This window comes from Eleutherodactylus coqui, chromosome 13 (assembly GCF_035609145.1).
Source record: "Eleutherodactylus coqui strain aEleCoq1 chromosome 13, aEleCoq1.hap1, whole genome shotgun sequence".
In the NCBI taxonomy this organism is placed as follows: Eukaryota; Metazoa; Chordata; class Amphibia; order Anura; family Eleutherodactylidae; genus Eleutherodactylus; species Eleutherodactylus coqui.
The window spans coordinates 42,284,939-42,305,084 of NC_089849.1; the positions used below are offsets into that span (position 1 = coordinate 42,284,939).

The following is a 20,146-nucleotide window of genomic DNA, read 5'->3' on the forward strand; positions in this document are numbered from 1 at the left end:
CACACCAGATTATCCTCTTACATTGGAACAAATCCAACATTAACAGAGCAGCAAAGCATATTTTAGTCTGAGGGAAGAATAAATCATTTTGCTATGGGCATCCGACAGACGCATGCAGCTCTAAGCTTTTCTTTTCCACAGAAGTTTATACTGAAATCAATCAGTCTTTTGCTCCAGTAACATTTATTTCTTCTAAGAACACATTGTTCTGCTGCACAAACAGAAATATAATATGTATACAGAGGACATAAATACCTGATTAGTTCAAGTTGAGCCAACTCCTGGTTAGCCTGGAATATTGGTTTCTTTGTAAAAAGTTCACCCAAGATGCAGCTGGAAAGAAATTAATAGACGTGAATGAAATACAAAACCTTAAAATTAAAGGGGTTGTCCCACAGAAATAAGCTACCCTTATCCCCATGATAGGTTGTAACTTGCTGATCTGCAGTGGTCTGACTAGTGTCCTGTGTCCGCCCCCCCATTTGCAACTGCTGTCCTATTAAATCAGGGACACACTGGTTCTCGGGATTGGTGGGAGTCCCAGTGGTTGGACCCCCACTGATCAGCAGGTTATTCCCTATCCTGAGAATAGAGGATAATCTGTTTTTTGTGGGACAACTCCTCTAAATGGCTATCAATTTTAAATGATCTTTACCACAATTTGTAGATTCATACAACACAGAACAATTGCCATTTAATGATTTAGCTACATCATCTTACCCACAACTCCACACATCAATGGCAGGGGTGTATCTTTCCTCTCCCAGCAGCAGCTCTGGAGGTCGGTACCAGAGCGTTATGACTTTATTTGTGTATGGACGGCTACAAAGACAAGTACATTTTAGTTATAGCAGTGTTTTCATTGTCATGTACTAATATCACTTTATAGTTTATATTAACCTTATAAATAGCAAGCATACTTTAGTAGCAGAGAATGTACAATATATAAGATGCAATTAAACTGAATGTCTAACCTGCATCGTTATTTCTACTGGTGTCTGTAAATGTGCTCTGCACGCCTGCAGAACGTGATGAAAGTGATGTGTGCTCTGAGCCTATTATATTGCTGCTCCCCCTCCCCTCTCACAGTATGCAATCTCATACACCCACTGACACTGCAGCTGTATCCCACACTTTCCTGTCTCCTATCTAGTGTTTGACACAATATGGATTTTCAGATGAAGGTTTCTAAACATTTACAGAAAACTTGCAGGCAGGGCAGGATACATACAAGCCCGTAAAAAGGAAGAGGAAGATGCAATTTATCCCTAATAAAATATATCACAAGTTTTCACATCAACTTACTTATAAGTAATATTTTGCAGCACTGTACACAGATGAACAAGTTCACTGAGAATAGTGTACAAATATCAACTCATGTCCCAATGTATGTCTTACTAATAGCAGCCAAGGGCAGTTAATGGTGGTGGGTTGTGTCATTTAGCACCCCATGCACATTAGAATACTGTTAGAGCATGCTCAGTGCAGAATTTGCCAACCTCATGTCTATTCCCTCCAAAGACTGATGCACAAATATGTCTAACAGTGGCTTTACATGGGACACCCATCGTGTGAATAGACTGAAAGCGAACAAACAACTGTCTGTGTGCTTTTACATAGAAGGATTGTTCAATTTTGCAATCACTGAAAAAATTGTTGGGAGCATTTACACGGCCCGAGAAAACGTTTGCCGACTAACTAGGAGCAGTGAGGTTCTTTGGCGGGAGTGTACTGGAAATTTTAACCCAACTCCAACACACGCTCACTAGTAGCTGAATTCAATGAAAGTACATAAATATGTGCAAGGTGGTCTTCAAATGAATAAATCGCAGCTGCAAGAGCACAGACCAAAACCAGTCAGAGACTGCAGCACAGTGTTCTTTTCTAAGACCAGCAGTAACTGTTCACTCAGGAATCAATGAGAGTTAAACAGGAGGGCAAAATGTTAAAAAAAAATAAAAAATATGCTGAATATGGACCTCAAAGAGCTGAAAAGTGAGCTTTGGCCCATGCCAAGATCTTTGCCACTTTTACCACGACCACAGTGCTGCAGGTCTCTCCTTGATCATTTATGTACGTGACGTCCATCATGTTGTGCATCTGAGCTCGAACTGGGAGGCGTATTTTCTGGGATGTGAAGTGCTGAAGCAACAGGGGAATGGACCAAAGTCCCAACACGTTTATCGGGAGGGCAAACTTCCTTGATGGGACAGGCCTAGAAGTCGGGGCCTAGATTTGTGGCTGCCGTGGCCAGAATGAAGATCCCACCCCCTCCCGGGACCACGTGTGCCTGCAGCCACCCCACCCCAGAACGGCACCAATGTGACACAGCCCAGGAACCCAAAAGCGCAGTGGGAGACTCGGGGGGGCCATGCAGAAAACAGAGCCACAGGGACATTCACAATCCCAGGCCTGCAGTGCACGCCGCATACGGATTGAAAAGGAAGGAGGTGATGGCGATGTAAGCAGCAGGGGAAAGAGCAGAGCCCTCAGCTGGGCGCAGTACCCGGGTGAACACAGCAGCCTGGGCAGTGGCGCTGTAAACCCCCTCCCTCTCTCGCAGTAACACTGTTACGGTTCCCAAGTAGAATTAGCCACAGGAGAAGTGAAGAGGAGTCACCTGTACCTCTCTAAGGTGTGAGAAGAATAGTAACTTGGGGAGGGGTAGGCTACATACTGGTGGTGGTGGTAGTGGAAATGAGGGCCTCGGGGAGGGAAAGGTGCTGAATACCTATCTATGTGGAAGGTATACTTACCATTCCCCCATGGGGAAGACACAGCTCTGGAATCTTTAAATAGGAAGGAGCACTCCAGTTCAGGGAGCCACTATAGCTGGCAGGTCAGGGTCAAACTAACTTTGACAGCATCTCCTTGCCTTCTGAGGTAGGGCCAGCAACAGAATGGTTAACTTGTCTGTTCGCCCTCCTTGGTGGGGTAATAGGGAAGGTCCTTCCAGCTCGGTATTCCCAAAGCCGGAAGGTCACAGTTGAAGACCAATAAATGAAGAGGTCTGCCTCCTACGGACACTAATGCTTCATTTACATAACGACTGTCTGCTTTCCAACTGCAGGGGCAGGTGACGTAACAGCTAGTTGGTAGAACATTTAGACACTGAAGAGCCGCTCACTTCTTGCTCAGCACATGACATTCTACGTAAAGCGCTGAGCACGGAGTGTTAAAACACAGCAATAAATAAGCGAACCAGCAATGGTTTTTATGCTGGTTATAAGTGAGCGACAAATAAAAAAGTAAACAAATAGTAACGGATGGCTCTGCATTCATTAGTTTGAATAAATTTTGTGCGATAATTGCCCCGTGTAAATGGCCCTTTAGCTAAAACTAATTAGCTTGGTGCCTGCAGGAGGGGTATAGCTGGCAGGAGGAGCTAAAACTTTTTGGCTTAGTGTCTGCCTCTTAGTGGCAATAGCTATATCCCACAGTCTTCAGCTGTGTCCCGCAATGGCACAGACGCATAATTTTGTAATAGCCATTTGCAAATTATTATTATTTTTTTAAAAAGGTAAAAATACATGGATTTAGAAAAAACAGAGGCCAGTGAAGAGGTCCATATCCTTCAAACTCAATTGGATACATGGTAATACTTTTTTTTGTCTACCAGAATAATTGAATTCATCTTTGTAGTGCTTTTCCACTCTTCATGCTTTTGAATTTTAAGTGAGGGAACCTCATTTAATGTCACCATAGATTATATCCCAGACGTGGAAAATGAAAAGGCATTATGCATAAGGACAACCTCTTACCTTTCTTCTGAATTGTATAACCGTGCCAATCCAAAATCAGCCAACTTGATCTGTCCACTACAAAGAAAACATAACCTGAGTGTTTAAGTCTCTTACACGGGATCTATCAGTAGGATAATGCTCGGTCTGTTACCTGTTATTCAATAAAATATTGGAGCATTTGATGTCTCTGTGCAGGAAATTTTTCTTGTGACAGTAATCAAGTCCTTCCATTAATTGCTTCATAAAAGATTTTATATGGTCTTCAGAGAACTGTACCAAACCAGATTCTAGTAGCCCCATAAGATCATGATCCATATATTCAAAGACCAAGTAAAAGGCACCTAAGACATAAAAGTAAGCAGCGTTATAAAACGTCCTATTTCAAGTGAAAAATATGGCTGTAATAGAGGATTCACAAGACGTTTTAGCCCATGCTGCGAGATTCCATCTCAGGTTCACGTCACAAATACCCAAAACAGTATTGAGGCAGAACCACTCACTTTCATTAATCAAATGGACACCACTTTGTTGTCTGTGTGATAAGGTTTTTGTTACATTTGGGGTGTAGATTAGCATGTTATTCTACACTCTAACAAACTAAGGGAATTCAGTGGTGCCCATTTGACAAAGGAAAGTGAAGGTTTCCATTCGGGGGAGGATGGGTGGGCTCAATGTCATTTTCTGTACAGGACATTGAGATAGAATCTCAAAGTGTGGGCAAAAATGCTGAGTGAATTCTAATAGTTTCTACTCTCACCTTTATCTTTCTTGAAGTCCAGGGCATCTTGTTTATCGGTGACGATCTCTTTCATGTTCACAACGCTTCTATGGATGAGCTGTCTAAGGATTTTAATCTCTCGGATTGCAGTAATTGGGAAGCCTTCTTTTTCATTATCTAGACGCACTTTCTTTAAGGCAACAAGTTCTCCTAGTAAAGTAATATTTGAGACAGTTAAAACAATTAGCATTGTGTTGATTTACATATAATACTGTGAGCTGATCTTATCAAATGAAGGAAAAAAACCTGTTCCTGACTGATGACTGCACGATTCTGCCATCTTTTATCTTCAAGACAAATTCGCATCTCTTTGATCCACTTTAAAATGGGCCCATTCACACCTGGTGGATTTGTTGTGGATTTTCTGCGCGCGGGGGGGGGGGGGGTATTTGGTGCAGAGGTTTCCTGCTGCAGAATATCCCCAGCAAGTCTGTCATGTTTAAACACCTTTATATGAAGTTACTAATATTTGTAACCTTTATTCCTTTTTGTGCACATACCTGTTTAGAGATATTGCATCTAATGTATCCCAGGTTCCTCATTGCATTTTCACAGTTACCCATTATTATGGCCACTACTGTAGGTCTGCACAGATGCTTCCTCACTGTCTCCTATGTATGTGGCTAGGTTATCAAAAGCATGCATTTCATGAGCATGCACAGTAGGGCCTGGCCCAGCTACCTCTCGGCACCTCAACTGAAATGAATAGGATGGTTCCCAGGCAAGAACCGTACTATGAGAGCAGGCCTAGTCAGTGGTGTTTTGAACACAGCTGTAATGAAGAGATTGCTGTACTTGGGACACTGCGAAATTTTGAAAGTAGCTTCAACTTACTGAGATATTCCTGATGTTGCAATGTACTACTTTACACTGCTGCATCAGAAGCAAGCACACCGACATCACAGCGCTGCTTACTAGATACATGCTGTTATGTACAAAAAAAAAAACCAACAAGAATATTCCGCCTAAAAGATACCGCATCACTTGGATTCTAACTGGTCACATTTCATACATTTGATATATGTAAATGAGAAGAGCAAAAAGAAGTGGTATCTATAGGTCATGGTATCTGTAATAATAAAGACATGCTACCCATTTCCTACATTGTTCTCGGCAATGTACCTCTTACATTGGTATAAATATATAGTATCTAACAATGTTAAAAGAAATCTACACCCAAACCTAAGTTTCCAAAAGCTGCTCACCGGGCTCAGAAAAACTGTAATAGCAGCAATACTCACGCCTCATGCCATCCTTCACAGGTCCTGGTCCTCTACGCTTTCTGCAGCAGTGATTACGTCAAGGACGCCAGTAATGTGTGATCACTGCAGCTAGTCAGCATCTCACTTCGTCTGGCGATTAGATGCAGCAGTCACACATCCATGTGTCAAAATGTCATCACTACTGCAGCGGGAAGTGAAGAGCAGAGGAACACAGACACCAGCATATTGGAAACAGCAGGGGGATCAGGAGAAGAGAAAATGGCTTCTATTATGTTTTTCTAAACTGGTCAGCAGATTTCAGAGTTTTGCTTTTCTGTATAAACCTGTTCAAATCTGTGCTAGACGCACAAAATCGTGCTCAAAATAGCCCAGGATACTGCGCTATTTTGTGTAATAAAATGCCAGTCATGGTGATGGAAGCCTCACTGAACTTATTATCATCAGTGGTGACCATTATGTGCCAGATCAGGCGCTTCTGCTATTTTCGTTGTTAGGAATTCTATGAAGGAACCAAACAACTCTACAAACCTAGCTTAGATGTAAGCGAAGCCTTACCTTTGGGCCACCGCGAGTTGCATTCACACTGCAAAATGTAACAAAAAGCTACCAGATGGTTCTTTCTATATATGTTGATATAAGTATCCATTTCTTACCAGTGTCTTTGTCCTTGGCTTTGTACACTTGTCCATAGGTTCCCTCTCCAATTATGCCAATAATGTCAAACTTGTCTACACAGCGCTTACCCCAATCAATTTCCTTCTGTTTCCTTTCTCCATAACGAGGGCAGCAAATTCTGACACAAAGTTATAAAACAATAAAAGAATATTAACAGATATCTAAACTGGAGCACTTTATGCAGGAGAGATTGTAAAATCTGCATAACAATTTTTTGAGTTGTAATCCGAATCAGTGCAGCATAGCAGAATACATCAGGTCACAAAATCCACCACCCAGCTGATAAATCTGGTTTTACAATTTGCCTGGTCAATGGCAGGACCACATTTACCACAAAACTCCATAACAATCGGTTCAAAGACATTACAAGCAGCATTTTTAAACTAACAATTTTAAGAATAGAAATCTCCATAAAATCTTTCTTGGTCTCTTACATTGGGGGACACAGCTGAAGGCCGTGGGAATAGCTACTGCCACTAGGAGGCTGACACTTAAGAAAAACTGTGTTAGGACCTCTTACTAGCTGTATCCTGCAGGCACCAAGCTAATCAGTTTGTAGGAAAGCAGTTGGAAAGAAACAGGTTAAAGCCTTATGCCCACGTCCGGGTCGGATTCCGCTTGCAAAATATCACAGCGGAATCAGACCCGCTGCCCCCCTAGAGACCCCATACTCACCTCTCCGGATCTGCCGCGAGCGCCTCGTCCGTGCAGTGCATGACTTGGATTCCCGTGATACTACCGCTGTGCTCACAGTGGAAGTACCGCGCGACGGACGGCTTGCATTGACTGCAATTGAAGCAGTCTGTGCGTTTTTCCTCACAGAATGAAAGAAACATGTTGCGATTTCCCGCCCCCGCGAGCGGAAAATCGCAGTTGATTTTCGCTCGTGGGCAGAGGAGAATCGTTTACTACAGCATGTCTATGAATGGACATTGCTGCGGAATTCGTCCGTTGGCCCTAAACCAGATAAAGTAAACCATAACAACGTTACAGACGCAGCAGATTGTTAAAACCATATTCATCTCCAGGAAGAACGCTCCAACAAGGAGGTCACTTATCAAAAATTCTTAATATCATTGGGGGTGGGTGCCGTGTTCCCCCAACGAACAAGACAAGTAAGAGATTTTACATTAAGTACAAAAATTTTCTCTCCCCAGTTGCATTGGGGGACACAACTGAAGACTGCGGGACAATTCAGAGCAGTCCCTCAGGGGTGGGGAAATAGACAAGGATGCTCACGGTCCGTTACATTGCCATTTGCAAAACTCTTCAACCGAAATAGGGGTCTGCAAATGCAAAAAAGTGTGCATCTGTTGGAACTTTGGGAAGGAGAGTAAAGAGGCGCATTTAACAGTCTTACAAACTTGGAGAGCAGAAGCGCCATTGTGTACCACCTAGGAGGCCCGCACTGCCCGAGTGCACCATAACTTGAAAGGGAGGCTCTCTGACTGTGGCACAGTAAGCCTCCGCTTCTGCTGACCTGATGCAAAGTGTCAGGACAGTTTTAGAAGCAACAAAACCACATCTTGGGCCATCGGAAATGACAGAGTGAATCAGAGCGCCGAAAACACGACATCCGGAAGTCCAATTTGTGTAGAGACGATTCCTGAGGGTGAGTGGCGGATGGGCAAAACGAAGGTAAGACAATGTCCTCATTGATGTGGAAGGCAGACACCACCTTAGGTAGGAAGGAGGGAATGTGACACATGACCACCTTGCCTTGATGAAGGATCGTGAACAGAGGCTTGGATGACAAGGTTGCAAGCTCAAAAAACCCTGCGGATGGAAGTGATCACTACCAAAAACAATACCTTCCAGGACAAAAGACGAGCTGGGATATCATGCAACGGCTAAAGGGATGAGACTGCAGCGCATCCAGTACCAGGTTGAAATCCTAAAATCAGGTCAAAGTGCCAAACCCACTGCCTCAAAGGAAACTTTTGTCTGATCCTTCACCTGAAGGCTCTCTTTCACTGCCACTATTAGGCCATCGACCAGAGAGGAGAGTTTAGAGGCCTGCTCCTTGTCCAGGTCTGAATCCGAGTGAAACACAGTTCTCTTCCAGAGACTAGAGTCGCTCTGAAGGCGAACTATGAACATGTCCTTGCAGGGACTGAGGGGGATGCCAATGCAGGGAAGATGGATGATTGTCTCAAACGCGAAGGTTTAACCCACTTCTAGGACCTACCAAGGAATGGGACACGCGTGGCGAACTAGTCCGATATGATTGGTGGCAGTTGACTGATAGTGTGGTACAGCCAGTGCATAATGGCAGTGGACATTTTAGTAAGGTCTGATACTGCCTGAGAGAGGAAGCGCGCCCATTCTGATTCGACAAGGGCCGAGGGTTGAATGGGTGGGGCACCTGCAGATGGTTCGCTGGTCACCCAACTTAACAGCAAACAGTTGGGGCACAACGGCTCAGCCTGTCTGCATGGAAACTTGGTATTGCAGTAAGCACAGGCAAAATGCGTGGCTCTAGCTGGACCTGGTCTGTAACCTCAAGCTCTGAATTCGAACATGGTGCCAAAAAAGACTGAATATAGTAGTTAGCAGAGCACTTGTTAATGGGCCTATTGCTATGGGTAGTGCAGGAGGAGCAAGAAAGCAAGCAGCTAGCCACCAAGCACTGCTTACCCGGGCCAGAATTGGCCTTGGAAATTGTGAGGAGCCCAGAAGCACCACTGGTCCCAGCAGGCTGTATGAGGAGGAGAAGGCAGTAGCCAATGAAAAGCCTCATTAAGGAAGAGGATTGGAAGAATGCCACAAGTTCCTCCTTCCACCAAAAAAAGCTCCGATTTAGCAATAGAGGGAGCTGAGCTCGCCCCAAGAGGAAGTGCCTCTGAACAGGCCTAAATTATCACCAGAGGCCGGGAGAATGGCGTGTGATCCACACTGCAAGAAAGCGGGAACGAACGCGCACAGGAACCTCGTAAATGCCGCAGCTAGTGCACAATTTAACTGTGCTGCTGATATGAGGAGTGAGCCAAGAAAGTTGCCCTGAAGCTGGGATCTCTCCCTCACTCTCTACCCCTTCATGGTAGTATTCCTTTCTACCAAGCCCAACCCCTAACTAAAGCTGGCAGGTCAGGGTCAAACCATCATTGACTGTGCCTATTTTTCTTCTGAGGTTCAGGTAGCAGCAGACTGGTTAATTCCTAATCTGTTTGCCCTCCTCTGTGGGATACACGGAGTCTAATGCCAGACTTGTTTCCCCAAGAAACCGAAAGGAAAACTGAAGACCTGTCAAAGGAAGAGTTCTGTCCTCCTACGGACACTAAGCTAAAACTGATTAGCTTGATGCCTGTTGGAGGAGTATAGCTGGTAGGCAGAACCAATTTTTTTTGCTTTGTGTCTGCAGCTATAGCTATGGTCTTCAGCTATCCCCCACTCAATGCAACAAACGTGATAATGTTGTATCTGCTTATTATTAAAGGGGTTAATTCCATTACACAAAGTGATGGCATATTACTAGTCAGACCTTTGGACTTCCCCCACCAATCCTGAGAATAAGAAAGCTGCAGTAGTTTAGTTTCCTTCAAAGTATTACCAGCAAATAACTACATACAACCTCATTCACTTCAGAGCTGTGCTGCTGTTCCCTGCCCAGTTGGTGACAAGAGCATTACTACGTAGGGAAAGGCAAAGGAACTCAGTGCTAAACTAGCACTGCAGCCCCTTCATTCTCAAGATGGGTGGGAGGGTCTCAGAGGTCTGACCCTCACCGATCAACAAGTGATAGCATATCCTAACAACATGCCATCACTCTGTGATGGGAATAATCCTTTATACTAAAGGATAAATAAAATGCTTAAAATTCAGGTCCCAACCTGACCACTTCACGGTGCATCAGCTTCCTGTACCTTGTCCATCACTGAATTATTTTAGCATTAAGCTTGCAAGGCAAGCTATACAGAGAAGACTAGTATATATAGACTTCACGATAAAAGTATAATGAAAAATATAAACTTACTTTGGTCTCTTTCTCATGGGTTGCTGGGGTGGTGTTGCCACTTTAGGCTCTGGAGACTCTGGAGGAGACGGATCCCCTCCTAGTAGTTCAGGAGGAAATGGGAGATCAGTGAGAAGATGCCGAGGCCTTTGCTCTTTATTCTTCTTGACGGGTTTGGAAGGGATAACTTCCGCAGCACTGAAAAAAAAAGCTGTTTAGTTAAACCTATCACAACTAATATGGTACAAATCAGCGTTAATCAAAAAAACCATGAAGAAAGCACTCCAGGTGTATACTCTCACAGCAGAAATGTGTTATGGGTTTGACAGAATCTGCATGGAATCCTCACAGATTTTGCATCAAACCTGTGGCAAATCCACACTGTAGGCACTATACATTGCATATCTTTCTGCACGGGAAGGGAGGGTGGGGTGACCATGTGAACTCCATGCCGAATCTGTGTCATAAATTCTGCATGCAGATTTGACAACTGACCATGGCTAAATCCACTGCATACAGAGGGGCAAATCCACCACAGAAATAAGCAACTTAGCTGTAGATTTTTGCCATTTTAGGGGCAGTATTCACACTGAAAAATCTAATGTGGATTCCGCCATGAACATACTGTTTTAGTCCACTAGTCCTAGAGTAAGGACCAATTATGACACAGAGTTCCTGACTTGTTCAGTTGTAAGAGTCGGGCCAAAACAGTGATATAAATGATATAACTTATTTTTTGACCATTTTAAGTAAGGCATTGGTATGGATACACTATGCAAAAGGTACACATGCACGGTATACAGAAATTAGCACTCATAGCAATTTATTGTTTTTCCCAGAGTTGAAAATCAGAAAATGAGAGGGAGCTCCAGTCCAGGCACAGATTTAACTCCAATACCCTGAAACAGTAGGAAAATCTTGCAAAAAGACAGAACTAGAGGAAATCTTGTGAGACTTCTAGCATCATGCAGCCAAGCAGCACCAGCCGTAACTGACTTTACAGTCTCTGAGCAGGAAATCTTCTGTGGAGAACAATCCTGCCTTTCCAAAGCCCAGAAAAAGATTTAGGTTTGACTAATAAAAGGTTATGGATGTTAGTGGCCAATCAGTATCTCACTGAAGGCGGCAACTGATGGGACATCCCCAGAAAGAGCATAGCAGAGGAGGGCAGTGCATCCTCCAGCCACTGGTCCTTCACCACCTACATCAACTGCCCTCCTGCACACACTGGTGTACACGTTGGTTTAGTAAGGGAGACAAGTCGTTTTCAAACACTTGTGACAATGGCTTCTCTCCAGGCTTGTAGAGATTAAGGCTGCTTGTCCACAGGCGAGTTTTCATTGCATTCCCACGCGGCGATAATCCAGCCGCGGGGAGCTCAACGAAAGCTCTCCATAGTGTTGCTATGGAGAGCGCTTACCCCCCATTCACGAGCGGAGAATCATTGCGATTCTCCGCTCGCGGCCGGCAAATCGCAGCATAGGCTGACCGGCGGAGATCTGTCTGCTGGCTCCTGGGCAGCGGAGAACCGTGGCAGGATACCGCAACGCCCATGGACAGGCAGCCTTAATGTGACCAATTCTCATTTCCCCTACTGCCTGCCATTGATGGTCAGGATGTCTCCACCCACAATATATTGTCAGCAGACATTTATCTAGTGTACGTGAACAGGAATTAAAAGTATTTTTGGAACCAAGCCCATAGTGAAGTACCAGAATTTTGCTGAGATAAAGGGATGACGCTTTCCACAAAAGTGCGTTTTAAATTCATCTGCAGATACAGAACATAATTGAAGACCATTAAAAAAAAAACCACTTGGAAAATATCTTCAATACAGCAGGCAACCCAAAAAATTAATTAACCCTTTAATGACGCGGTCCTTTTTTTTACCCCCTCTCCATTTTCCTTTTTTCCCTCCACCGTTTTAAGAAAATCGTAACTGTATGAGGGCTTGTTTTTTGCAGGATGAGTTGCATTTTTCAATGGTGCTATTTAATGTGCCATATAATGTACTGAAAAACGTTTTAAAAAATTCTAAGTGGAGTAAAATGGAAAAAACCATGACATTGTGCCATCTTTTGGTGCGTCTTGTTTCTACAGCGCACAAACTGCAATAAAAAGGACATGATACCTTTATTCTATGGGTCAGTACAATTACTAGGATACCAAACAGTTTTTTTTTGCTGTACTAATCTTTTTTTCAAAGACATTTTTTACGGGACGTCCTGTAGTTTGTGTTGGTACTAGAGATGAGCGAACGTACTCGGTAAGGGCGATTTCGCAATCGAGCACCGCGATTTTCGAGTACATCACTACTCGGGTGAAAAGTACTCGGGGAGAGGCGTGGCGGCGCGGGGGGTAGCAGCAGGGAACAGGGGGGAGCCCTCTCTCTCCCCCTCTCCCCCCCACTCCCCGCTGCAAGACCCCGCGCCGCCACGGCGACCCCCGAATTTTTTCGCCCGAGTACGGAAGTACTCGAAAATCGCGGTAGTCGGGCGAAAAAGGGGCGTGGCCGAGCACGTTCGCTCATCTCTAGTTGGTACCATTTTGGAATGCATACAACTTTTTGATCGCTTTTTATAGCGTTTTTTCTTGGAGACAGGGTGACAAAGAAAAAAAACAAACGCATTTCTGGCGTTCTTTATTTATTACTTTTTTTCTAAATAGTTAGTTAGTAAAACTGTTATGGTTTTTACTTTTCCTTTTTAGTCCCCCTAAGGAACAACAACTTGCGATGCTTTAATCGCTCATACAGTATGATTAAATGCCATAGCATTACATCATACTGCAACTCGACAGGCAGTCTATCCAGCCACCCCACAGGGATGGCTTGATAGGCATTTCAGAAGGCCCCTGGCTGCCATGACACCCGCACGACTCCCTGAAATCTCATCACAGAGAAGCCATATGGGACCCCTGAACATCGGGAGGATTTAAATGCCGCTGTCAGAATGGACAGGCGCCATATAAAAGGTTAACGGCTCTGATAAGCCGCACGGCTGACTGGAGCCATTAACGCCGAGTGTCAGGTGTAACAAACAGCGGCTTTGTTTTTTAACAATATTGTAAAATTTGGGACCATAACGCTCATCAGCAATTCCTTAAACCTCTCTAACAATGGAACAACAGAGCCAAGATGTTCTAGATGCACTTGGCCTTTTTCACTCTATAGTGCCTATCGGGGTCTTTCACTTTGCAGCTACCTCAAGGATAAACAAAATACTGTACTTAAACCAATAAGATTTTTTAGTGGTCTAGAAAGAAGAAATTTGTATAGACATCAAATAACCCACAAATGTAGACACCAGCAGCAGATTTTGTAGGTGTACTGGTACAGTAATCAAATATTGGGGAATTACATCATACACAACTCCTTGCCATACATCAGCAGGATCTGCGTTGCCAATAGAATTTAAAAGCTTTAATCAGGGTGTCTGAAATCTCCAAGACTGTTAAGCAATATCAATGCCAAAGTTGATTGGAAAGAGACAGAAACGGCCCTTTTAGACAGAACAATTGGCATTCAGATTCGTGCTGAATCACGAGAATCTCAATGATAATCGTTCAGTGTAAATGCCGACAACGACTGAATGACGAAAGATGAACAATTGGCAAACTAATCATTGTTCAGTTTGTGCAGGCATATGAATCAAATAATATTCAGTCTGTGTAAACAGGCAGTGATTCATCTAGGAATGACAGCCTGTTTACTGTGAATGGAGGCGGCAGAGATTCCAGGTCTGCTCCACCTCCAATCACTGAGCGATCATCGCTCCTCAGTGAAAGCACAGGATTGACTATCACTGGAGCAACAGTCAGATGCTAAAGCACCTGTCAATTATCCCGTGTAAAAAGACCCAAAATGATAATTCTCTCTTGCTAAAACCACAAGAGTTTGACATTAGTTTACAATAACAGTGAATCACCTAGAATACGGTAAAATACAAAAATTTCACCTATAAATCAAAAATCCACACAAATTACTTTCTCTAAGTGTCATGAACTCACCTTTCCATGTCATCCTCTCCCAGTAATATTGGCGGGAGTGGCAATGGAGGAAGAGTAGAGGTTTTCAAGTGAGGGAAAACAAAGTTAGAAAGTATCTGTGGTTTAGACGTGGACACCGATGGTGGCTGGGAATTTGCCTGAGCAGACACAGTTGATGGTCGAGTGTGACTGGTGGGAGTCACTGAAGCAGTCATAAAAGCAGGGAGAGGCAGGAATGTCAATGAGGGTTGAGGAGGTAATGGTGGGGGAGGCTGTTGAGGAGGCGCTGCTGGAGAAGGAGGAAGAGGTGGAAGTGGAGGAGGTGGTGAACAAGTGGGTAAAGGAGGCTGAGGAGACTTCAGAGGAGGTAGAGGGGGAGGAATCTCTTTTTCCTTCTCTTTGTCTGTCACTGGCTCTTTTGGCGTTAAGACCTCCTCTTTGATGGTGGGACATTTGTTTTCTTTTACTCCTTGAGTTTTCGTTTCCTTGGTCGATATCAAGGGTTTCTTTTCAACTTCCTCTGTCTTAATGGAACTAGATAAAGTCTTGTCCGCATTTGCTGTGACCGTTAGTTCTGTATCAGAAACAGATTTGTCTATATTAAGAGTTTTGGTTATCTTTTTGGCATCCAAGATGGACGGTCCTTTCACATCCCCAGTCTCTCTCTTTATTAACGGACTGCCCTTGGGATCTCTACCTGCGGCTGCAGCAGCTAACGCTCGCTCCTTCTTCTTGCGGCTAAGCTCTGCACCTAGACTGGAGTTTAACGGCAAACGGGCAGGTGAAATACTGGAATGGCGACTTCGGGACTTAGACTTTTGTTTTTTGCGAGAAGATGATGACTTCCTTGAGTATATAGGACTCCTGCTTCGAGACTTGACAGACTTTCTACAAAAGGAAAAAAAAAAATGTATCAGTAACAAGCAACAAGATAAAAAGTCTACTAGCAATCTCATGGTCACAGTTTGCAGCGATATTACAAGCAGTAATATGACCTGTGTGTACACCCGAACATGGAGGATCAAATATGACGAATGACTATTCCAGTTATATGGAAAGTAAGGATTGGTCTCACAAGCCCAGCAAACTGTAAACCCAGCAATATGCCAACTGGACTAACATGCACATCAGGAGTCTGGCTGATTTGAAACACACGAGTGGAGAATCCCTATGATTCTCAGCTCGTGGACGTCTGGCTGCTCTTTCCATAGTTCTATCGAAAGCGTGTCATGCGAGCTCCGCATGCGATTCATCGCTCTCGCAATGACACCTCGCCCCTGGACGGACAGCCAGCCTTCTGCAGAGGAGAAAAGTAACAGCCTTAGGCCAGCTCCACACAGTCGTCAAAAATCGCACAAGATTTGTGCGTTGGGGGAGACACAAATCTGAATCCCATTCTTTTGAATGGGGTCATACACATGAGCGATGGTTTCCTGCATGGCTCCAGGTGCATCCCAAGGTCAATCCTTGCGATAAACAAGGAAATTACTCATTTTCTGTTTTTATACACCTGGGTGATTTTTTCTCTTCCACCAAGAGTGAGAGATGGAAGAATTGCAGTATATCCTATTTTTGGGCGATATCGCCAAATCAATCCTATTGAAGCTTGAAAAACAAACAAACATCGCACGCACAGGAAAAAAAAAATTAAAAATCGCAGGTTTAAGGCCGGCACATACCACACATGGATCTCCCATACGGGGAACACAAAAGTTTTTTTCGCGTACTTTGTGAGTGGCACCCTTGCTGGTAATGTAAAGTTAGTTATCGTGTATCACGCGCGCAAAACCTGAGCGTGTGATAGGTGGTAAAACCCGGTAGTGTAGGAGGGGCCTAAGAGTGTGATATTAATATCATACTTGCCCATGCAGCAATAGCACCCACTGAAGTCCCTGCCCTCAAAAAAATCCAGCCACCGCACAGCAATATTAGAAGTACCAAAATAAGGTCACGTGCAACTTTGCAAGTATTGCAAAAATTTGTAACGGTTAGACTTCTGTGGTAATCACAAGGTCACCGGCGGCTTTGCGCTCCCATCACAAATAGCAGTAGTCACACTGAGACTATGATTTTTATGAAGTCCAAGCCTACGGCTGCCTGCACACGAACGGATTAAAATTGCGTTATCCGCAATCGGCACCCGCGCGAACGATCTGCTGTAATATTTGCCCATTGTAAGGCAATAAGTTCTGCAGCTTCAAGCAGATGTATGGATGCAAATTGCGATTTTTTTTTAATAAAAAAAAAACAGCAGCATGCTCTATTTTCGCGCAGATTCCGCACGGACGGGCTCTACTGATCTCTATGGGAGCATTCGAATCATAGTGCATCCAGAATTGCATTACGGATTTGTAGGTGGATAGTTCACAGGTTGCTAGGAGAACCACAACAAAATGGCGATCGTATGCAAACATTCGCAATTCGTTTCCACGATGAATCGCAGGACTTCCGCAATGGAAATTTGCTCTTTTTTTCGCTGCGGATTCACCCCATTCATTGGAAGGCGTGAAAACCCACAACATAAATTGAGGCGCGGTGACAATGCAATCTACATGCTGCTGAGAAAATGGTGCTGATGTTTTCTACATGACATTGATGAGATTTGGTAAAAACTCATCCACCTTGTGCTGCTGTGAGGACTAAAGATCTGTCCTGCATGTCTGAATGAGGTTTGTAAAAAGTAATGTACATGCCACAGAAACTATTCTCATTTCGGATGCATCGAACAGATTCACTTCTGCAAAGCATTGGCCGCATGTGAACATAACTGAAGGGATTCATGAACTAGACCTACAGAAGTTGGGCCTCTAAAATCTCATCCCAGTATGGGCCAAAGTTTCTTCTCCCAGATTCAGATAGAATAATTTAGAGACATCTACTGCGACATGTACCTTCAGTTGTCAGATTCTGGAGACATTCTGCGCTAGAAGTATTCAAGCAACTTTCCATTTTCAGATTTTGGCATCATTTGTCCAATCTATTTCAATACATTGGTCCTAATTTATTAAAACTGTCCTCGATACCAACAGCAACAAATCAGAGATCTGCTTTCATTTTGCTAAAGCGGTTTAATAATAAAAGCTAAGTTGCCTGGTTGCTTTCTGTTGGGGCATGTACACACCCTGCTTTCATCTATGCAGGAAGGAACCTTGTCATACAGAAACCTTAGTCTTCTGTATTTGACTAATGAAGTCTATGATCCCGCTTGGGGTCCCATCTGAATCCCATCCTAGTGGCTCACATGGAATCCCGGGATGCAGATCAAACCGAGGTGTGAGCAAACCATCAGTTTTAATAAATGTGGCCAAATGTGTAAATAACTTAGAGGTTCTGTCAAAAAAAAATTTAAAAATTAAAAAAAAGAAATTCTATACTTACCTATTCCTTTCCCAGGCAGCCTCCCTTACCAGATCTTCACCTCACTCCTCCAGGCCCCGAGTCACGTTACCTCCAGCCGGCCGGATCCTCTTCTTCCTGTGACATAGCGTTCACTGCCTAGCAGGGAATGCTGAATCCTCGGCAGCCTGCTTTAGCACTACTGCGCATGTGTGATGTCTCGCCGCTAGTGTTTTATATACTATGTGAAACACTAGCGGCGAGATATCGCACATGCGCACCAAAGTAGGCAGTTGAGGATTTCGCATTTCCTGCTAGGCAGTGAACGCTATGTCACTTGTAGAGTTCACGGCTCTGCAGGAAGTAAGCTGCAGCTAATGGACACTTCAAAACAGGAAGAAGAGGATCCAGCCGGCTGGGGGTGAGGTGACCCGAGAGACTGGAGGAGCCAGGAGAGGTCAAGATCTAGTAAGAAGACTGCCCGGTGAGGAGTAGGGAAGTAATGATTTTTTTCTAATGATAAAACCCCTTTAAGAGTATTGCTCCGATCTTGGACAAACCAAGACGGTGGCTTGGCTTCTCTAACGACCCAAGACCCCGTGTATTGGTGGTGCATCTGTAGTCTAGAATCCTATACGCTCACATGAGCAGCATGTCCGGTCTCAGACTACTAATACACAGCGTTCATCGGGTAGTCAGAGGAGCCCTGCAGCTTGTCACGTAGAAAAGAGGGAAGGCTTAGATTGTGGAGTGACTGGTACCCAACTTTCCCAGAGTCCTGCCACATGCAGACCAAAAGGACAGATCACAACCCGATCTGTTTTAATGCCCTCCAGGGCTCTACAATGCCCATATAGCTGACTACACCAGTTTCTTATCGGTAAACTGGAACCCGATTTCTGAATTATGAACACAATCTGCGGAGTTATGGTTCGTTTTTAGAACATACAAGACTGACTTTAAAATTGCAGATTTAATCTAGAAAAGATCTAGCAGTGCCAAAATATATATGTACAGATATACAAAAAAGGTTGTTAGAGGGGAGAATAGGAAATACAGGGATAGACAACAAGGAGTATTGAAAACTAAACAGGAATAAAATAAAGTTTGGGATACACGGCCCAAAGGTTCTGATTTGTGCGCAGTCACTGAAGCACTGGGAAAATCCTTACGCTAGGCGTATCTCCGGCAGGTCTGACACTTTCTCTCTGAGACCCTTAGTTTTAATCAGTTTCCCAGAACAACTTCCCCCACCCTCTGAGGTCATTTGGAGAGGCGTGCGTGGTATTTGCACTGGCTCTGAAAAATCATAATTCCCTATTTTCAGTCGCATCTCCGCACGACCGTGACGGACTCCACCAGCAGAATATCACAGCAGAGTCCATCACAGCACCCCCCAAAACCCCCATACTTACCACTCCGGATACGCCGTAAGCGTCCCAAATGGAGGGCCGGCGTGCATGCGCAGTACATTGCATGACGCACCAGGCGTGTCAGCTAACACGGCCGGCGGGGCCGCGTATTAACGCGATACTTCCGCTCTACTACAGTGGAAATATAGCGTGACAGCCAGCTTCCGTGGACTACAATGGAAGCCGGCTGCGCATATTCCCACGGCATTTAAAACATGCCGCGGTTTATTTCACGCTGTGGAATTACGCAGTGTGAACATTTAGCTATTAGGTTCAATAGAACCCAATAGCTGCAGGGCAACGTCGTGGCTTTCCACCGCGTGAAACGTGGTGGAAATCCGGCTGTGGGTATTAGGAAATCCGGCCCTGATACCAACAAACCAATGCAGGTGGGAGAGAAAGAAAGTAGGGTTATTTACCCCACAGCTATAGTCTAGGGAAAGGCGAGACAATGCCTTTCTACATGTAAATATCAATAGGCTGGTGGAAAAGCTGTGAAATCTGTCACTTCTATAGCGACATTCCAACTATTGAGGGATACAGTGGATTAAAAAAAATAATAATCAGTGAGGGCTGAATATAGGCCTAAGTCAAGACACACTAAACACAATGGGCGACAGCCTAACCATCTCTATATCTAGTACGTCATCACACAGCCATTGGGATTTGTCCAGGACCAGAGGGTCCCTTTTTAACCAGCTCCCTGAATCTGCTTCAGTGTCCTTCCTCCCATAATATTTGGGGCTGGAGGTCATGCAGACCAATCTCCAAGCAACAGTTTACACGTCTGTACAGGTTCATGTGGGAGACATTAAAAGCCAAAAATGAAACCGGTTCCATAATAGATTCTATTTCCATGTGACCAGATCTGATCATGTTTTTGGCACGTCACACAACACCAATACAGAGGCCTGAATACACTCTGAAGTGAGGACAACTCATAAAGGCAGTTTATGGCGTTCCTTACACACACTTTTTAAAATCTATAGAAAAATGCTTCAAAGAAGAAAAAGAAAACAAGTACCGTACCCTAGAGCGGG

The 20,146-nt window shown here is 44.2% G+C and overlaps 1 protein-coding gene across 1 annotated transcript in view; it reads right to left on the minus strand.

The window, feature by feature from the left end:
* Positions 1-20,146, minus strand: part of CDK12 (cyclin dependent kinase 12) — a 39,252-nt gene that overhangs the window by 15,831 nt on the left and 3,275 nt on the right. Inside the window, exons 2-9 of the mRNA XM_066587191.1 lie at positions 14,380-15,246; positions 10,393-10,569; positions 6,398-6,537; positions 4,501-4,671; positions 3,895-4,084; positions 3,762-3,818; positions 721-822; positions 256-333 (exon numbers count right to left, since the gene is read on the minus strand). Coding sequence (XP_066443288.1) covers positions 256-333; positions 721-822; positions 3,762-3,818; positions 3,895-4,084; positions 4,501-4,671; positions 6,398-6,537; positions 10,393-10,569; positions 14,380-15,246 — 1,782 coding nt within the window. The remainder of the gene's footprint in view (positions 1-255; positions 334-720; positions 823-3,761; positions 3,819-3,894; positions 4,085-4,500; positions 4,672-6,397; positions 6,538-10,392; positions 10,570-14,379; positions 15,247-20,146) is intronic.